Genomic DNA, 15,647 nt, shown 5'->3' on the forward strand with positions numbered 1-15,647 from the left:
AAGGTACCTCATATCCCCACACCCCCTAAGTCTGCATTTTTCATACACAACAATGTGCATCCAGTATTATTCATTTCACTGCTTTTCTTCACCTACCTCACAGCAACAACTTTATCCACAAGCTTCCCAGTCAGCTGCAAAGAATTACTGCCAAAGCAAACTCCACTCACATCTGCAGATTTCAAAAGACAAAAATATGAAGTTGGCTGCTTTAGACATAGTCATTTTTAGAGTCCTGGCTGGTTTGTGCCCTTAATGAGTGCAGCACACTGCTGTTACATGACCTTAAGTTGCTTGATTTTTTTCATGTGACAGAAATGTGTTTGGCAATGAAAGAAAAACTCTCACAAGAAGATTTTGCCATTTTGGACCCCTTCAAGAAACTTCTGATACTTCACTGGCATTGCTGCAATGTGACAGTGACCCTGCAGCCCAGTGCTTTTCACTGTTCAAGGAGCATTGAAGGAGAGGAGACCCAAGCATGGTACTGGGCTTGTTAGCTCCAGCAGGACAGCTGTCTATGAGTGCAGACACAGGCAGAGCTAACCAAGAGAAATTACAAGTTTCTTACAAAAGTCCCATTTAATCCAAAACTTCCAGAGATTTGAACATCAGGCAAACAGAATGTTCTTAAATTGCTTAACAGATGAGGTTTTTTGAACAAGTGATAAGGAAACAACTCTACCATTTATAAACACTTTTGTTCTGAGAACAGTTTTGTGTCTAAATATTTCAGCACTGCATCATTTTCCTGCCTTTTCCACAAGAGCTTTCCCATTGACTTCACTGGTTTAGATGCTGTGTGTGAGCACAATGTTCAGATAAATACTCTCATATTTCTAAGTATTCATGTGCACTGGAAATTATCTTTTACCCCATCAGGGTGTGCGGGAAAATGTGGCAGAAGTTGCTCTTACAGCTTGAACTAAATTCTGACTCTTCACACAACTCCCTTAAAATATGTTTGAACTGAAATAATAAGAAAATTATATAGTTGGAGAAATCTGTTAAAACCTTTATTTTAGCTCCAAAAGAATACTGCATTTTCTCACCTCCATAGAAGTGATGATTGTTGCAGGCCTGGTCATCATTTGGGTGGCCAGCTTTTAAGGACTGTTGCAACACTGGGAAACTTTCAGATTCAACTCCCTGAGGAAGAGAGAGGTTGTGACTCATATATAACAGAAGTTGCCACAAAAGTAGACAGCCAAACCTACTGAAATTTCCTCTTCAAATTAACAATCAATCAATTTCAAGTGTCAAAACAACCGTGCTACCACTAAACTTATTCTGTGGCTTACTTAGGACCAAATTTTTCCAATAAAAACTTATTTCAAAACACAGAACTGGATTTTATTTGCTTTAGGAAAAGTCTTCCCACACTTTTCTCTTAAACCCAGCCAAACAGCCAAGGGACAGGAACTTCCCTGGTTCTTACAGGGTCTTCTCTGACGCAAAGCCCACAGGATCAGAGAGTTCCTGTCCTCAGCACAGGCAGTCTCTGCAAGTGTCACTAGATACCAGTGTCTTTTGTAAACAGCTGTGGTGAAAGCCACCCAAACACAATGCTTAATAGGTGAAAAGCAACTTACAATTACAGAAATATGTGGGTTGAGGTGTTTGAGTGCAGCAGCTGACCCTGCCAGCAAGCCACAGTGGCCTCCTGCAGGGAAAATCACCGCGTCCAGCTTTGGCACCTGCTCGTACATCTCCAGCCCCACGGTCCCCAGGCCTGACAGGTACACAGCACTGTCCTCCCTGGGGGAAGGAAGGGCACACATCAGCAGGGGTCAGTGCAGGAATAATAATTCCATCTACTACTTTCAAGACATTGTTCAGCAGAAAAAGATAAATGTGAGATAAATCAGCAGCACAGGAGGGGAGGAGGTGATGCAGCAGGACGGTGCCATCAGGTGGACCACAGCCTGCTGCTGCCTACTGGGAGAAAACTTCTGCCCTACTGGGAGAAAACTCGTGCCCTACTGGGAGAAAACGTGTGCTGTAAAAAAGTCCCTCAAAGAGTCTTCAGATTGAAGAGGACTTAATTCCATTGCTATCAGGGATTTACAGAACTGGCAGGGAGAATCATATTTCCATTGCCATCACTTCCTTCAGCTTCATAAATTTTAGATGCTGCAGTCTAAAGCAAAGCCTCAAAAAGAAATCCCCTCTTTACTTATCAGTGGATTTAGTGCTTGTGATGAATGGAAATTTTCCTGAGATTTAAGCAGTGTGTTCAGCCTCACAAATATCAAAGAGATTGTGGAGCTTCCCCTGCCATAGTTACATGGGGTACAAGGGGACATGCAAAAACAAATGAAGGCCTGGAATATTCACTGAAGGAATAAAGCCTCTCTAACAACTGAAAACTGTCCAAATGAGACTGCTCTGAGCATGGAGAGCCGTTAGCAATTTGAATCAGTATTTCAGATCATCATGTTTTCCTTGCTAACATCCATTGAAACATCAGTTCACTGATCAGACATCAACTTTTATAATAAAATGGGTCAATTTCTTTGCATTGTGACTGGTTACTTTTGCTTTTTGAAAGTAAAAAATATATCATATGCCATTGAGGCAAAATGAAGGAAGAAGGCAGATATATCTAGACTGTAGACTGACACAAGCATTTTTGAGCCAGAGCCAGAAACTTGGATATTTGCCTTCTGAAATGTGTGATACATCAGCAATCAAAGATGGGCTGTCAGGCTTTAGTTTTCCAATGAAGTTTTGGTGTGGCAGCTAGAAGTCTCTGTTCCTATCTGTTCCAAGGAAAGTACTCAGTCTGTTGGATAGAGTAACAGACTAACCAGATCAGAAATAATCAGGTTTGATCAGCATTTAGGTAGGGAGTTACACAAGAAAAAAATGGGCTCTCAAGGATGGAAGGTGTGTAATTCAATCTGCAGCACCCTTTCCTCCCTGATTGACAAAGGAATGTTTCTCACACCCTCACAGAGGTACTGAGTTAGTTATTGGCAATAGTCACATTGCATTTATAATGAGGTCCTGAGCCCCTGTAGTTAGTAAAAATTTAATGGCACCTAGGCAGCAATTAGGCAGACTAAATGATTGAATTCCAATTTGAAAAATCACATTTCCTTCCTGGGATTCCCCAGGAAGTTGCAACTGAGTAAAAAGTGTCCTCCATCTACTTGAGTTCTTGCATGGTCATTTTCATGACACAGAATTTTAATTGCACCCAGCAATGGGAAGAGCTGACAGTGACACAGCCAGCTGCAGGCACAGCCCAGCCCAGTCACGTACCCAACCCTTGTGCCTCAGGAAGGGCAAAATGAATTCCTGGGTGAGGAGACCCAGAGACCAAATTGCTTGGGATTGTATCCAAGCTAGAATTAAACTGAAATACAATGACATTGTGGAAGTTCCATTCCAACACTTGGGATCTCAGCTGGTATTTTACACACAGCTTTGGCAAGTGACAAGAATGTGTGTCAGACCCACACTGGAGAGGACTGGCTATCCATAAAGGCACACATTACACTGGGAAACCTCTCCAGGTCTACACCTAACAAAATATTTTTCAGATATCCCATTATGAAAAGCCTCACAATTGAAGTGGGGGGTTTCTTCCTTTTTTTTTTTTTAGTGAAAAATTTCATCTGTGAGGTTTTAATTAAACACAGTCACAGATTGAACAACTTGCTTATTGTAACCTGAAACTTGAAATAAATCAGAGTGCATTAGTATTATGAATAGTAGTGGGTATATTTAGAGTTCCTCAGTGTTGGTTGCTGAAGTACTACACATGCATTGTCCCTGGAGAATATCTACCTTATGTAACTGAAATAATTTTTTAAGGGGAAGATTAAAATCAAATTACAATGAAATAATTTAGTTCTTTTGTGTGAACGTTGATGCAAGCCAGCTGGAGGTTAACACATCAATTGAAAAATGGCTGACAGAAATTTGAAAATCACCAAGTTATGGAAAACTGTGGTTTTCAAAGGAGCTTAAAAGTGTTTAGAATTCATTGGGATTCAGGGCACCTCATTCCCCACTGAAAATCCCAGTCTGAGACAAGACTGTGGCCATGGTGGCAGACCAGGCCCACGAACCAGCCCCATGTGTCACTGGCTGCTGGCAGAGCTACCAGAGGAATTGAGCAGTACAGTCTGTAGTACTGCCTTCCCAATACACCAGATGGGAAAGCACTGAGGACTTCCTCTGCTCTGCTCATTCTGGCATCTTCTTCCCAGGCAGCAGCCCTCACCATTACTGTGGTTGAGGCAGCAGTGCCTGGGAGCTGGAGGGGAACAGGCACTCCCTGCAGGAGGTGCCATACAAACACCAGGAGTGGGATGAAGCCTGCACAGAAGCAGCAGTGGCAGGGGGACCATAACATTCCAGCTTAGGGTTCAGAGGGACCACTGTTAATGATTCACCCCTCTGTGCTTTTGGAAATCTTTCTTGAAGAAAGGTAAAAAAAGAAAAGGGGCAGGGCAGAGGGGGAATGCATAAGAGGCTACAGATTAAAGAGAAAAGGTAGGAGTTCTAAGACTTTTTGCCCATCTTATTTATGTTTTTGTTAAATCTGCTTTGTCCAGTGACCTCAAATAGTTCAAATTTAGATTTATGCTCATCCTTAGCTACTTTAAACATGTGTGTGAAGTAGACTCTTAATCATTGTTTTTCAAGACAGTATCAGTGTTGTTCCTCACACCAGATATGTGAAATTCTTAGAGCATTCACTTCTTCTTGCTCCACATTTTCCCACTGAACAATTTGCATTAAAGATTAGCTTTTACCCACCTAACTTCAGAGAGACCAGAAATGAACACCAGCCTAAATGCTTTCTGACAGAGTTACTAAAGAATTAAACTACAGTCTCTGTCATATTAGCTCACAGAAAATCAGCGTTTTCCTAATTGAGGGGCAGAGAAGCGTGGTCAAATGTTACAGAAAGACGTGATTTGTGCCTGGGAACACGTAACAGTCCACGTTCCAGGTAAGAGGAGCGTTTGCATGAGCTGTGATTTTAATGAAACTAACTGTGCTTTGCAGAGCTGAGCAGGCATCTCATGAGCTCTCTCTCATGTGCCTGGCTGTCACTCACTCTTCCAGGTAGAGGTAGCCGTTCTCCTGTGCCAGCCTCCGCGCGTGCAGCTGGGAGTCCTTGGCCGTGGCGCCGTAGGAGATGACCATGGCGCCGTACTCGCGGCACATCCGCACCCGGGCTGGGGCCGTGCTGGTGCACAGGATCACAAACACGGGCACACGGAGCTCGGAGGCGTGGTGAGCGACAGCCATGGAGAAGTTGCTGTCCGAGGCCACGATCACCCCTTTTCTTTGCTGCTCCTGAAAACAGGGTTGTTATTGCACATTGGACAGGGTCACATAGCTGTCCCATATGATCCTGGATCATTCTAATGGTCTGGCTTCCTTTTTTCCCTTTACTAGCTGATTGAATTGAATGCATGGCATGGCTGGTGTGATCTCAGGATTTACACACAAAGCTAAAACAGTACAAGATCAATCCCTGTGCCTGCACTCCTCTAGGTTCAATTCTTGTTCCATGGAAAAGAGCTGAAAAACTCCAAATGATCACAGAAGAGCTGATAGGTCCCTCAGAGCTTATATCTCTGCTCTGTCTGTATGAAATTATTTAATTTTTCCTTCCTTTTAATAGAAGATTTCATTTATATTATTACGAAAGGCAGGAATAACCACTTCTCTGGGCTGCTGTCTCATGCCTATTTTAACAATTACTGCAGAGACTCCTGTGACAATGGCAATAATCTCCTATGACAAACGATAAACAAGCTATTCATGTAAGAAAACTGAAATTCATTACAAAATCAATTGGTGATCTAGATCTTTGTCATCACTCATTGTAATTCAATTTCATCATTGCTCATCAGTTTGGTGGTTTCAACACATCAGAACTACAGTACACATAAAAACACTTGCATCTTAATGCCACAAGAAAATGCTGATGTTTCCATTTTGCAAGCTTTTGTTTCAAACATTAAGAATTTCATCAGCAGATCAGCCAATTGTAAATAAAGTATTATTTTACATTCAGACCTATCTCTGTTCACATGCTGTGTTCAGTACAATGATGCTAAAGACAAGGAACACTGTGATTCCATGGAGATTAGAGGTAACTTTATCGTCAATTCTGCTCCATTTTCATGAAGCAGAGCTACTCTACTTCTTTTTGAATGCTGACATTTTGCTATACCTGAGGCAATGACATCAGAAGGTAAAGTACACCTCGTTCCTTCACAGACCCTGTGTACTGGAGGAACTCCTTCTTCAGGTAGATGTCCATTCCATACTGCTTGGATAGCCTAGAATACTGGAGCAGATAAATAATATTATGTCAATATATCTACTACTAAGAAAAAACTTCCACACCTCATCAGCAGCCTGTTGAGGCATGAATTCTACTCCTATATATGAACTCTAAAAAGCAAAATTCATCTTCTGGTTCTTCATTCACAACAGAGTATTGTTACCTACCAGGTCCTTCTGCTTTATGGAAGTGATTTTCAAACTCACAGCAGTGAACTATGTACCACATACCATTAAGAACTCTGAAAATAGCACTTGCTTTGGATCTTACTGTTCAAACACAGGCATTAAAATAAATATTTTCAATTATCTTAAAACCCACACATGCAGCACTTGCCAGAACTGGATATTGACTACCCAAAAAAATAAGTTCATCATCTAATAGATACAAAGGCCATCAGAAAATACCTCTTTGAGCCCCCCTATGGCTCTGCTATGGTTTCTGCCACTAATTCCCTACTGAGTGTTGTCCATTTTGCATCCTAAGGCCAGTAGAATATTAGCAAAGACATTTCTTACTCAAAGAAAAATGGAAACAATAAAAAACAATTTCCCAGGACTGCAAGTGTAAGCAGCAGCTGTTTGGAAAAGCTTAGTGTTTGGAACAGAAATGATGCCTGAGCTGAGGGGAATTAGCAAGCACATTACATGTGATGCACTGCCCAAATGCATGATTTTTAAAAGATTTTAATGGCAAATATTTGTTAAGCTTTATAATAAGACACTCCCAGCATGTATCAACATATTAATTTCCTATTACCATATTCATTAAATTCAGAGTTTTACACAAGATAACTTGTGAAATAAAGCAGCAGTAAGCCTGTGGGTGCCAGCTCCCCAGGCTTACTGCAGCTCTATTTCAGAATTGGCTCCATCTCCTCTATTGGCTGCCAAAGCAAATGAGGCCCTGGTGATTTAGGGGATCAAGTCCTCATTTAAGATAAGCCATGAAGCGAGACAGATCCAAAACCAGCATGACAAAATATTTCTCTCAAGCAATATCTGGCAGTGTCATACATACAATGTATAGTGTACACACTAATAGGCACTGACATGGCTTTCAGACTGCAGGACTTTCCAGGTGACTTTATATAAACTATATATATCTGAAGCAGACACTTGCTTTAAAGTATGCAGTTAAACTACGTGTTTCAGGTGAACACTTCAAGGCTTTTTAGTGGATTTCCAAGCATATGTTTAAGTTCCTCACCCATAGGTGGGGCCAGATTCTCTGTTTTGCTTCTGAAAATCCTGACATAGGAGCTACCACTTGTTGCTCCTTCGCAAATCTGGCTGCAGAAACTGAAACGATGGAAAGTGCTTAGCACACTAATAGGATAATAGTTTATATCCTAAACATCCTCATCTATGGAGAATGCCTATGCAAAATAGAACAACACCATAAAATAAATGCTGCTAGTGCTTCACATACCATGCTTGTTTTTGTAGAGAATCTTGGATTCTAGAGCAAACAATCAGAAAAAGGATTTAAGGAAATTAATCCTGTGCATAATAAAGTTGCTAAGCTTCCTACATTTAAAACTATGTCATTAAGACACTCTTTCCCACAGGGGTGGTGTACTTTAGATTGATATTTATCTTTAATTTTGATAGTCAGGATTTTAATTCTTTAGGTTATCCTTTTTATCTTCCTTTAACAGAGGATTTTTTCATGTAGCCTAAATATAGCAACTACTTCTAACAAAGCAGGCATCAGCGCTATTTGCAGTTGAACTGACCTCATGTGTAACCTCCTAAGACTCAGTGAACCAGCCTGTAAGATTTCCTTTGAGTCACTGTGATCTTATCTAAGGACTACAGATACCATGTCTAAGGTACAGCACACAGCAGAGCCTCCCTCTGGCATCCACAAAGCTGACACAACACAACCCTCACAGCTCCTTCACCAGTAGCCAAACCAGGTGTCCAGCCTGATATCAGTTCCTAGTTTGCTTATGCTCACTACCTCTTGGACATGTTACAATTCACTCATGATGCCATATCTCAGCTCCAAGGCCAACTCCTGCCTACGGAACCATGCTCCTCCATGCTCCATCCATGGTTTTGCCTGCAGATCAGGAATCGCCCTCTGCAAAGTGTTTCTCCCTTCAATTAATCAAATGGATTATAGTCACACTCACTTTTTAATCTAAATAAATATCTCTGAGAGGGACTCTTACCTCTACACAATGAGTTAAAATAAAGGTTTTCTGTGTTCTTCTTGACACCACTCTGTGTTTTTGAAACAGTGCATGAAATGCACTAATAACTTCTGCAGGAACATTACTTTGAATAACAACAGTCATGGGCTATTTTCACAGTAAAATATACAGGTTTTGACATGGGTATAGGTATTCCAGTATTCTGATAACTTTAAGAGCATAGTTCATAAAAAAAGACTAAAGTGAGACTGTTTAGCTTGAAACAGTAAATGCAGAAAGGGGATACAACTGGGTTGCATAAATCTGCCAGGAACAACCAGGAGAAAGTTGAGGAGTGTCATGGTTTAACCTCAGCTGGCAACTAAATATCATCCTACCACTTGCTCATTTCCCTGCCCCTGTGCTCTGGGCGAGATGAGAATTGGAAGGGTAAAAGTGAGAAATCTCATGGGTTGGGATAAGAACGCTTAGTAAGAATAAATAAATAAATAAATAAATAACAACAATGTAATTAAAAGGAAAACAACAAAGATAAATAAGACCCAAGAAAGACAGCTTATGCAATTCAAAACAATTGCTCACCAACAACCAGGCCCTGAGCCACAGGCCCCCGGCCAACTTTCTCCCTAATTTTATTGCTGAGCAAGGTGTCATATGGTATAGGATGTCCCTTTGGTCAGTTGGGGTCAGCAGCTCCAGCTGTCTCCCCTCCCAACTCCTTGTACATCCCCAGTCTTCTCACTGGTGGGATGGAGTGAGGAAGAGAAAACACCTTGACTCTGTGTAGGAGCTGCTCAGCAGTAACAAAAACACCTCTGTCTTATCAACAATATTTTCATCACAAATCCAGAACACAGCCCCATACCAGCTACTGTGAAGAAAATTCACTCTACCCTAGCCAAAACTTCCCTGCATTCCAGCCAAATCTTTTGTGCCACCTTACAGCCCCAAACTGTCTTGTGCCATGTCCTTTGACACAAGAGATACTTCAGTAATGTGCTACAAAAAGCACAGCTGTCCTTATTTAGGGAATGCTAGGCTAAAAAACCCACACTGGAAGTAGTTATGATGTCTCTGCATCAGCAGGTGGCATATGGGAACAAGGAGAACTTTGAGGACCCATCCACTTCACTCCAGGGACTGCTAACCCCAAGCAGATTGCAAGGTTCTTACCCTGTGCATGCCAGAAAAACAATCCACAAGGATTCATTGAGACTGCGATTCGGGACTGCTGCTAGGAATTGCCATTTGGCAAAGACCCTCTTTTCACCCACCAAAAGGAAAAGAGATTACCCAGAGAACCCAGAGTAGCCTGCTTGAAGAGCTCCCAGTGGTAGAAAAACACTATGAAAAAGTACAGAAATACAGCACAGCTTGCCATTGTACTTCTCTTGTGCTTTAGCAGATCTTGTACATTGATGGGGTACCTCAGTCATTTCTACACCAATGACAGGTGCACATGTTTGTGTGCATCCTTATTTTGCTGAAGACACCTGTGGCAGAAATACCTGGCTACAGAACATAGCCAGCCCTTCTGGCCTGACAGAAGGCAAATCTGTGCCTTCAAACCCTCCAAATATGAGTGCTTACACAAGAGTGCTTACCCAACCACTCCTGGTCTGCCACCTCCAACTCAGGTTCCTTATAGCAGGAGTTTTTCACTGGGAGCATAATACCACAGTGCATTAAGTCTATGCCTAATGTGGTTTATCCTTTGTTTACAGGTCACTGCAATCTTTGAGGATTTAGGTTAGTATAAACAGATAAGAAGAAAATTATTATTGACAGTTAAATACAATTAATATGAACATGAGTCTTCTCACACAGATCTATCTGCTGCAATTCACACATATCCTTTCTTCATTTCTGATCGACTTTCATAAGGAAAATAAAAAGAAACAGAGAAAATACAAACCCATAAAGATTCCCTACCATGCAGGGGGTTTTCTGAACACCACACTGGATTTTGAAGGCTGCTGCACTAATGTCTTCAAACCGAATCAGCCTGCTACAGCTTGCCAGGCTGGTCCTACTGCTTGGCTGAGGGATGCAGGAAAGGGCATCCCTGAGTAACTCCTCATTGCGGCTCACTATCTTCATTTCCCACGTCTTCACATCCCCGTTCAGGTAGTCCTCCTCACCAAAATCCTTCAGTCTCTCGGGGTTGATAGAGGGTGGCTTCTGCCCAATAAGGCCATTTCTTACAGGGACATCCTTACAGCAGTGAAGATCACAAACTGCTGGGATATCTTGTTTCTTTATTTTATTGTCATCCCTGAAAACAAATAAAAGAAACTTGTTAGGAAGGCTTGGATGATTGAAGGCTTGATATTTAGCATTTTAGAAGGATGCACATCTTGGTTGCTCTTTGCAAGCCTCAAACAGGCAGAGTGAGTTGCTACTGACATTATACCTACCTGTAGGTGCACTGAAAGATACTGTCACCTTCCAGCTGTTAGAAAAGCCACAAATAGCTCAACATGTGGGCAAACTGTGAAACTGTCCTAGCTAAGAAAATAAGAAATCTATAATTTGTGCTGTCTGGACAGCAAGACCTTCCTTAGTACTCAGTATTCAACCAGCAATGATTCTAGTTCAGTGCTTCCAAAAATTTTGGAATAACTGGAGTTGTACACAATTCTATCTTTTTCAAAAAAGGCAAGGAGCTGCTGCAGACCATTCCCATAAACTATTAATAGCAGTAACAAATGCCACTATGTTGTACATGTGCTCTCTGCCCTTGCATACTTGCATACTCTTGACAGCCATCAACTGCCTCATGATGGGAAGGAAATTACTTTGATAAGGTACAATAATTACATCCTCCTACAGAGCTAAAGAATTAGGTCTTCTGATCTGTGGGTTAACATTTAACGGGCAAATATCTGTGCAGATATGGCAGAAATATGATGGCACAAAAATCTCCTTCCCCAAGAAACATACAAGAGACACACTGCTAGAAAAAATTGCAGGATTTGCTACCTTCAACTGCCTGACTCTATGTTCCACAGCGTTCAGTCCACAAGGAACAATGTACTGTAGTGCAGGATTCTGCAGTCCTACTAACAGATACATGCAAAACTTCTAGGAATTCTAGGAATTTGGAGATTATTGTGGGGAAAGGGAGCATTAAGCAGAAGAGCAGTGATTTGGAGAAGAGCTGACCCCTGGTTTGTGACTGTGATTAGACAGATGGTACAAGCTCCTCTGCATGACTCACTATTAATCTATTTGGCTGAAATGGTTTTCTAAAACCAAATGTGTTAAATCATGTCAGACATTCCAGCATTATCCCCAACAAAAAATATTTACCTTTTTTCTAAAATAATTTGGGTCTAAGTTTTGCAGCTATCCATCAACAGAACTGGCTAAAGCACATTTTACACCAGTGATCAACACCATAATATGCTTTGCAGCAACTTCCAAAAGAATTTTTAAATGTTTAGAAACATCTGTTTTTTGAGCAATTGCCCACTTTAGGCATCATCCATTTCCTTAATGGTATCAATAATCTGTGCCAGTAGCTCTGGCTCCTATTACACTTCCAATTTTTCCACTGAGGAATTCACATAACAGTATGGGCAACGTAAAATGTTTTATTATTAGAATCAAGTAATATACCACAGCATCAATCATTCTGTATATCTTCACAGGAGAAAATTTTTGTAGCAAGATCCTCTCTCTCTAAAATTAATGAGAACACTGATTTTCTAAGATAAATAAAGTATATACACATTTGTAACTTCTTTATGTTGAAACTTGTGATCTAAAGTATTTTCCCAATACTGTCTCTTAAAGCTGACACAGTCTAACACCAGACATTCTGCTTCAAACCAAGCAACTTATCAAGGAGCTCTGTTCCATACTTTTCTGCATCTCTGCCCCATTGGGGTTAGACAGCTGGAACACTTCATAAAGATGTTAAGCTTCCAGTGTTAGCTCGGGTGCATATTAGTCTGCTTAATGCAAAGCTGAGAACCAGATCAGACTGCCTCCCTGTGAACTTGTTACAGCACAGCCCCCAGAAAGCAACAGCAGCAGCAGCACCCAGGAGGCCACAATAAAGTTCAATCCATGCCTCTCCATTCCAAAAAAATGTTTTCCATATCACAGACTCCCATAAGCACTCCAAAAGGAAGAACAGATATGTCTTATTTCTGAGCATACTGTCTAAAGTGTCTAGCAAGCATTAGCAGTGAATTATGTTCTTACACTGGAAATGGTTTAAAAGAGTCTATGTAGGGTAAAAAAAAAAGGCAGATCAAAAATTTGTGAGTTTATGGGTCAAATTTTTTATCCAATTGGCATTTCAGATGGAAGAACAATTCACATTTTTCATTGCATCTGTTGCAATCAAAAAGTCTATAAAAACATCCAGCCAAAGATGACCACAAGAAGTTTATCAATGAAGCAGAATTCTGTGAGAAAGTAGAAATGCATGGTAATGCCTCATCACACTAGGGCCATCAAATATTTGTATCTGCAAATAGACTGAAATGGTACATTGCTTTTTTGGCTAGTCTTAGGTTTCCCTTTCTTTGGCAGGAAAAAAGGAGGGAAGTAAATCAGATTCTCAGTCCTTGATGTGCAGTACCACTCCCATGACCAGTGAGTATCAGCTCAGGACTCCATTGTGCCCATTGGAAAGGAGGAACAGAAATCAAACAGCTGTAAAATATGTATAGGCTTTTCAGGCTTGAGTTAGGTTTAGAGCACATCTGAATTATTACTATCCCAACACTTACTACAAAAACTCTCATACATTTGCATCTGAAAAGTCAGCAGCCTCTTCATCAAGGGGATACCATTCTATTGTATATATATGTATTGTGTGTATTTATTTCAGAATAACTTTGATTCTTCTTCTACACCCACATGTCTCATTTACATTAGAAAATTACATTTTCCCATACTGAGCCCACCTGGATGTGCCACAGACCCTCCTAGAGCTCTCAAACTCCCCAGGTAAACAGCGGGCTGAGGTTTGATCACATAGCACAAATGGGCAACTAATGGCCCTGTTGGGTCAAAAGTATTTCTTGCCTCAAAAGCGTTCCACAAGCTTGGCAAAGATCTAGATGGATTTCTTTTACAGGCAGCAAAGCATGCAAGTGCTCACACAAACACAGCACATGACTTCTCAAGCACAGTCACAGAATCCAGCCCCTACTCCAGCAGCCATGTCCACCAGCTCAAGATCTGAGCCAATATAAATCCAAACCTCAGCATATAATGCACTGCTCCTTTCAAATGGAGCTTTTCCTTTTTTGGAGCTTGTCACAAGTTTTCATTAAAATGTCTGTTTATTTCCAGACATAAAACAAACACCCAGCTGGCAAGCTTTGTTATGTGGTTATAAATTACAACATTTTACCTTTAAAGTGATTAGTAAAAGCAAACATGAAAATACAGTTTATAAACCTACTTTTTCAAGAACAGCTGCTCAGCATAACTGGAAAAAAAAGAGAAGATCCATATGCAGACTTTCCATAAACAATTAAGGCACAGGAAAAAATATCATTTGTTTAAGGAGATAGCTTTACATATTTTAAAATCTCAAAGTCAATGCAAAAACAGTGTGTACCAAAATGTACTCCTACAATAATAAAAAGCAACAACTTGGAATGAATCATTTTTCTATTTCCAGTTTGTTTTCTTGAACATACTGATAATATTCATCAAGTTAAACAGCACTAGGGAAAGAAATTCAAAAATAGCAATGTTAACAAACTACGAAAATAATAAAACCAGCAAAAATAATTTTGGGAAGATGAAAGGCAATAATGCATGCTATACCTAAAGACCACAACTGTTGCCTTTTTTAGACAGAGAAGTGTCCAAGTGTGCAATGATGGACAGTTCCATGTCCCCATGGTGAAGCACTTCGGATTGCCTCCCTCAGGACCCACAAAACAGACTAAACAGATTAAACTGATGCACTGGATATCCTCAGCTTCTAAAACTGAAGGAAAAAAATCTACAAAATCATGCATGTCCAGGGAATAGCAAAGTGTGAAAGACTATTCACCATTCTGCCCAGTATAAATGTTAGGGGGAGATGGTATTAAGGTATGAGGTAGAAAATTTAAAATTTCCCTTCTTAGAGAAAATAATTAGCTCACAGAACTCATTGCAGGAGGACTCTACAAAGAACAACAATGCAAACAGGCTCCTAAAAGGATGCACAACTAAATGGAAGTAGTGACCAACACGCACATTGTTCAAGAATTAATCTGTGATTCAGGAAGCCCCTGAGCAAGCTCCATGAAAGCATGTGAGAGAAAGTGTCTTGGGTGGCTTTCATTTTTCTCCCAGTTCTGCTACTGGCCACCCCTAGAGAGAGGACACAGAGGAGGACTGCCCTTTGGCCTGACCCAGTGCTGACTGCAGATGTACCCAATGCCAGCAGTTGGCCCATTTGGCAGCTTTTAACACTTGCAAAATGAGTCACAACAGCACATTTTGAGGCAGACATGAAGTTGAAATTATGGACATACATTCCCATGTACCAGTTAACAGATGGAAATTCAACTGTCACAAAAGAAAACTAATTTTAATATGAGACTGAAAACTCAGCCTTTCTTTGTCATTTCTACAGCAGTTTTTGTCATCTGCATTCACAGTGATACACATTCACTATAAAGAGGGACTGACAGTGTTGCAAAATGTGCAGTTGAGCAGTCACAAAATGTTAACCTTGAATACCACTTCAAACTCATATGCACATCTTCTTCCATACATGTGGATTTTAATTTTGTCCTTTTTTAATGTTTTGGGGTTTGGGGTTTCTTAAGGTCATAGCTACATGCTGCCATCACCTTCAAGCTCCCTGAAGACTTTCCTGGAGCACACTAACCAAGGGACATTGGTAAAAAACAGCTTTAGACAGATTTGTCATCTGCTTTCAGGTAACTGGGCTCAGATCTTACACCTGCAAGTTTGGAATACTTATAAAGGGAAAAGGTGACCCCATTTGAAGGCACTTCTGCCTCTTTCCTCAGTGTTGAGCAGAGATGGGCCAGGTACAGGGGGCAAGGCAGGGTGAGCAGCTTGCTGCAGGTGCAATGTGCCTGGCTTACGACTGCAAGTGGCTGGGGCTGGGATTTCCTCTTACAGGAGTGAGAAAGAGGCAATCCTGGGTTATGACAGAGAGGGCCCTTTACCTCA

At 40.9% G+C, this 15,647-nt stretch overlaps 1 protein-coding gene across 1 annotated transcript in view; it reads right to left on the reverse strand.

Annotated features, from left to right (window-relative positions):
- The window catches only part of LOC139595516 (L-threonine ammonia-lyase-like), a 31,289-nt gene that overhangs the window by 12,862 nt on the left and 2,780 nt on the right, over positions 1-15,647 (reverse strand). Inside the window, exons 2-8 of the mRNA XM_071438781.1 lie at positions 13,906-13,932; positions 10,413-10,755; positions 6,206-6,322; positions 5,078-5,319; positions 1,593-1,758; positions 1,053-1,149; positions 97-172 (exon numbers count right to left, since the gene is read on the reverse strand). Coding sequence (XP_071294882.1) covers positions 97-172; positions 1,053-1,149; positions 1,593-1,758; positions 5,078-5,319; positions 6,206-6,322; positions 10,413-10,755; positions 13,906-13,932 — 1,068 coding nt within the window. The remainder of the gene's footprint in view (positions 1-96; positions 173-1,052; positions 1,150-1,592; positions 1,759-5,077; positions 5,320-6,205; positions 6,323-10,412; positions 10,756-13,905; positions 13,933-15,647) is intronic.

Source organism: Agelaius tricolor, unplaced genomic scaffold (genome assembly GCF_023055355.1).
Source record: "Agelaius tricolor isolate 1412-34295 unplaced genomic scaffold, bAgeTri1.0.p SCAF_13, whole genome shotgun sequence".
Taxonomy (NCBI): Eukaryota; Metazoa; Chordata; class Aves; order Passeriformes; family Icteridae; genus Agelaius; species Agelaius tricolor.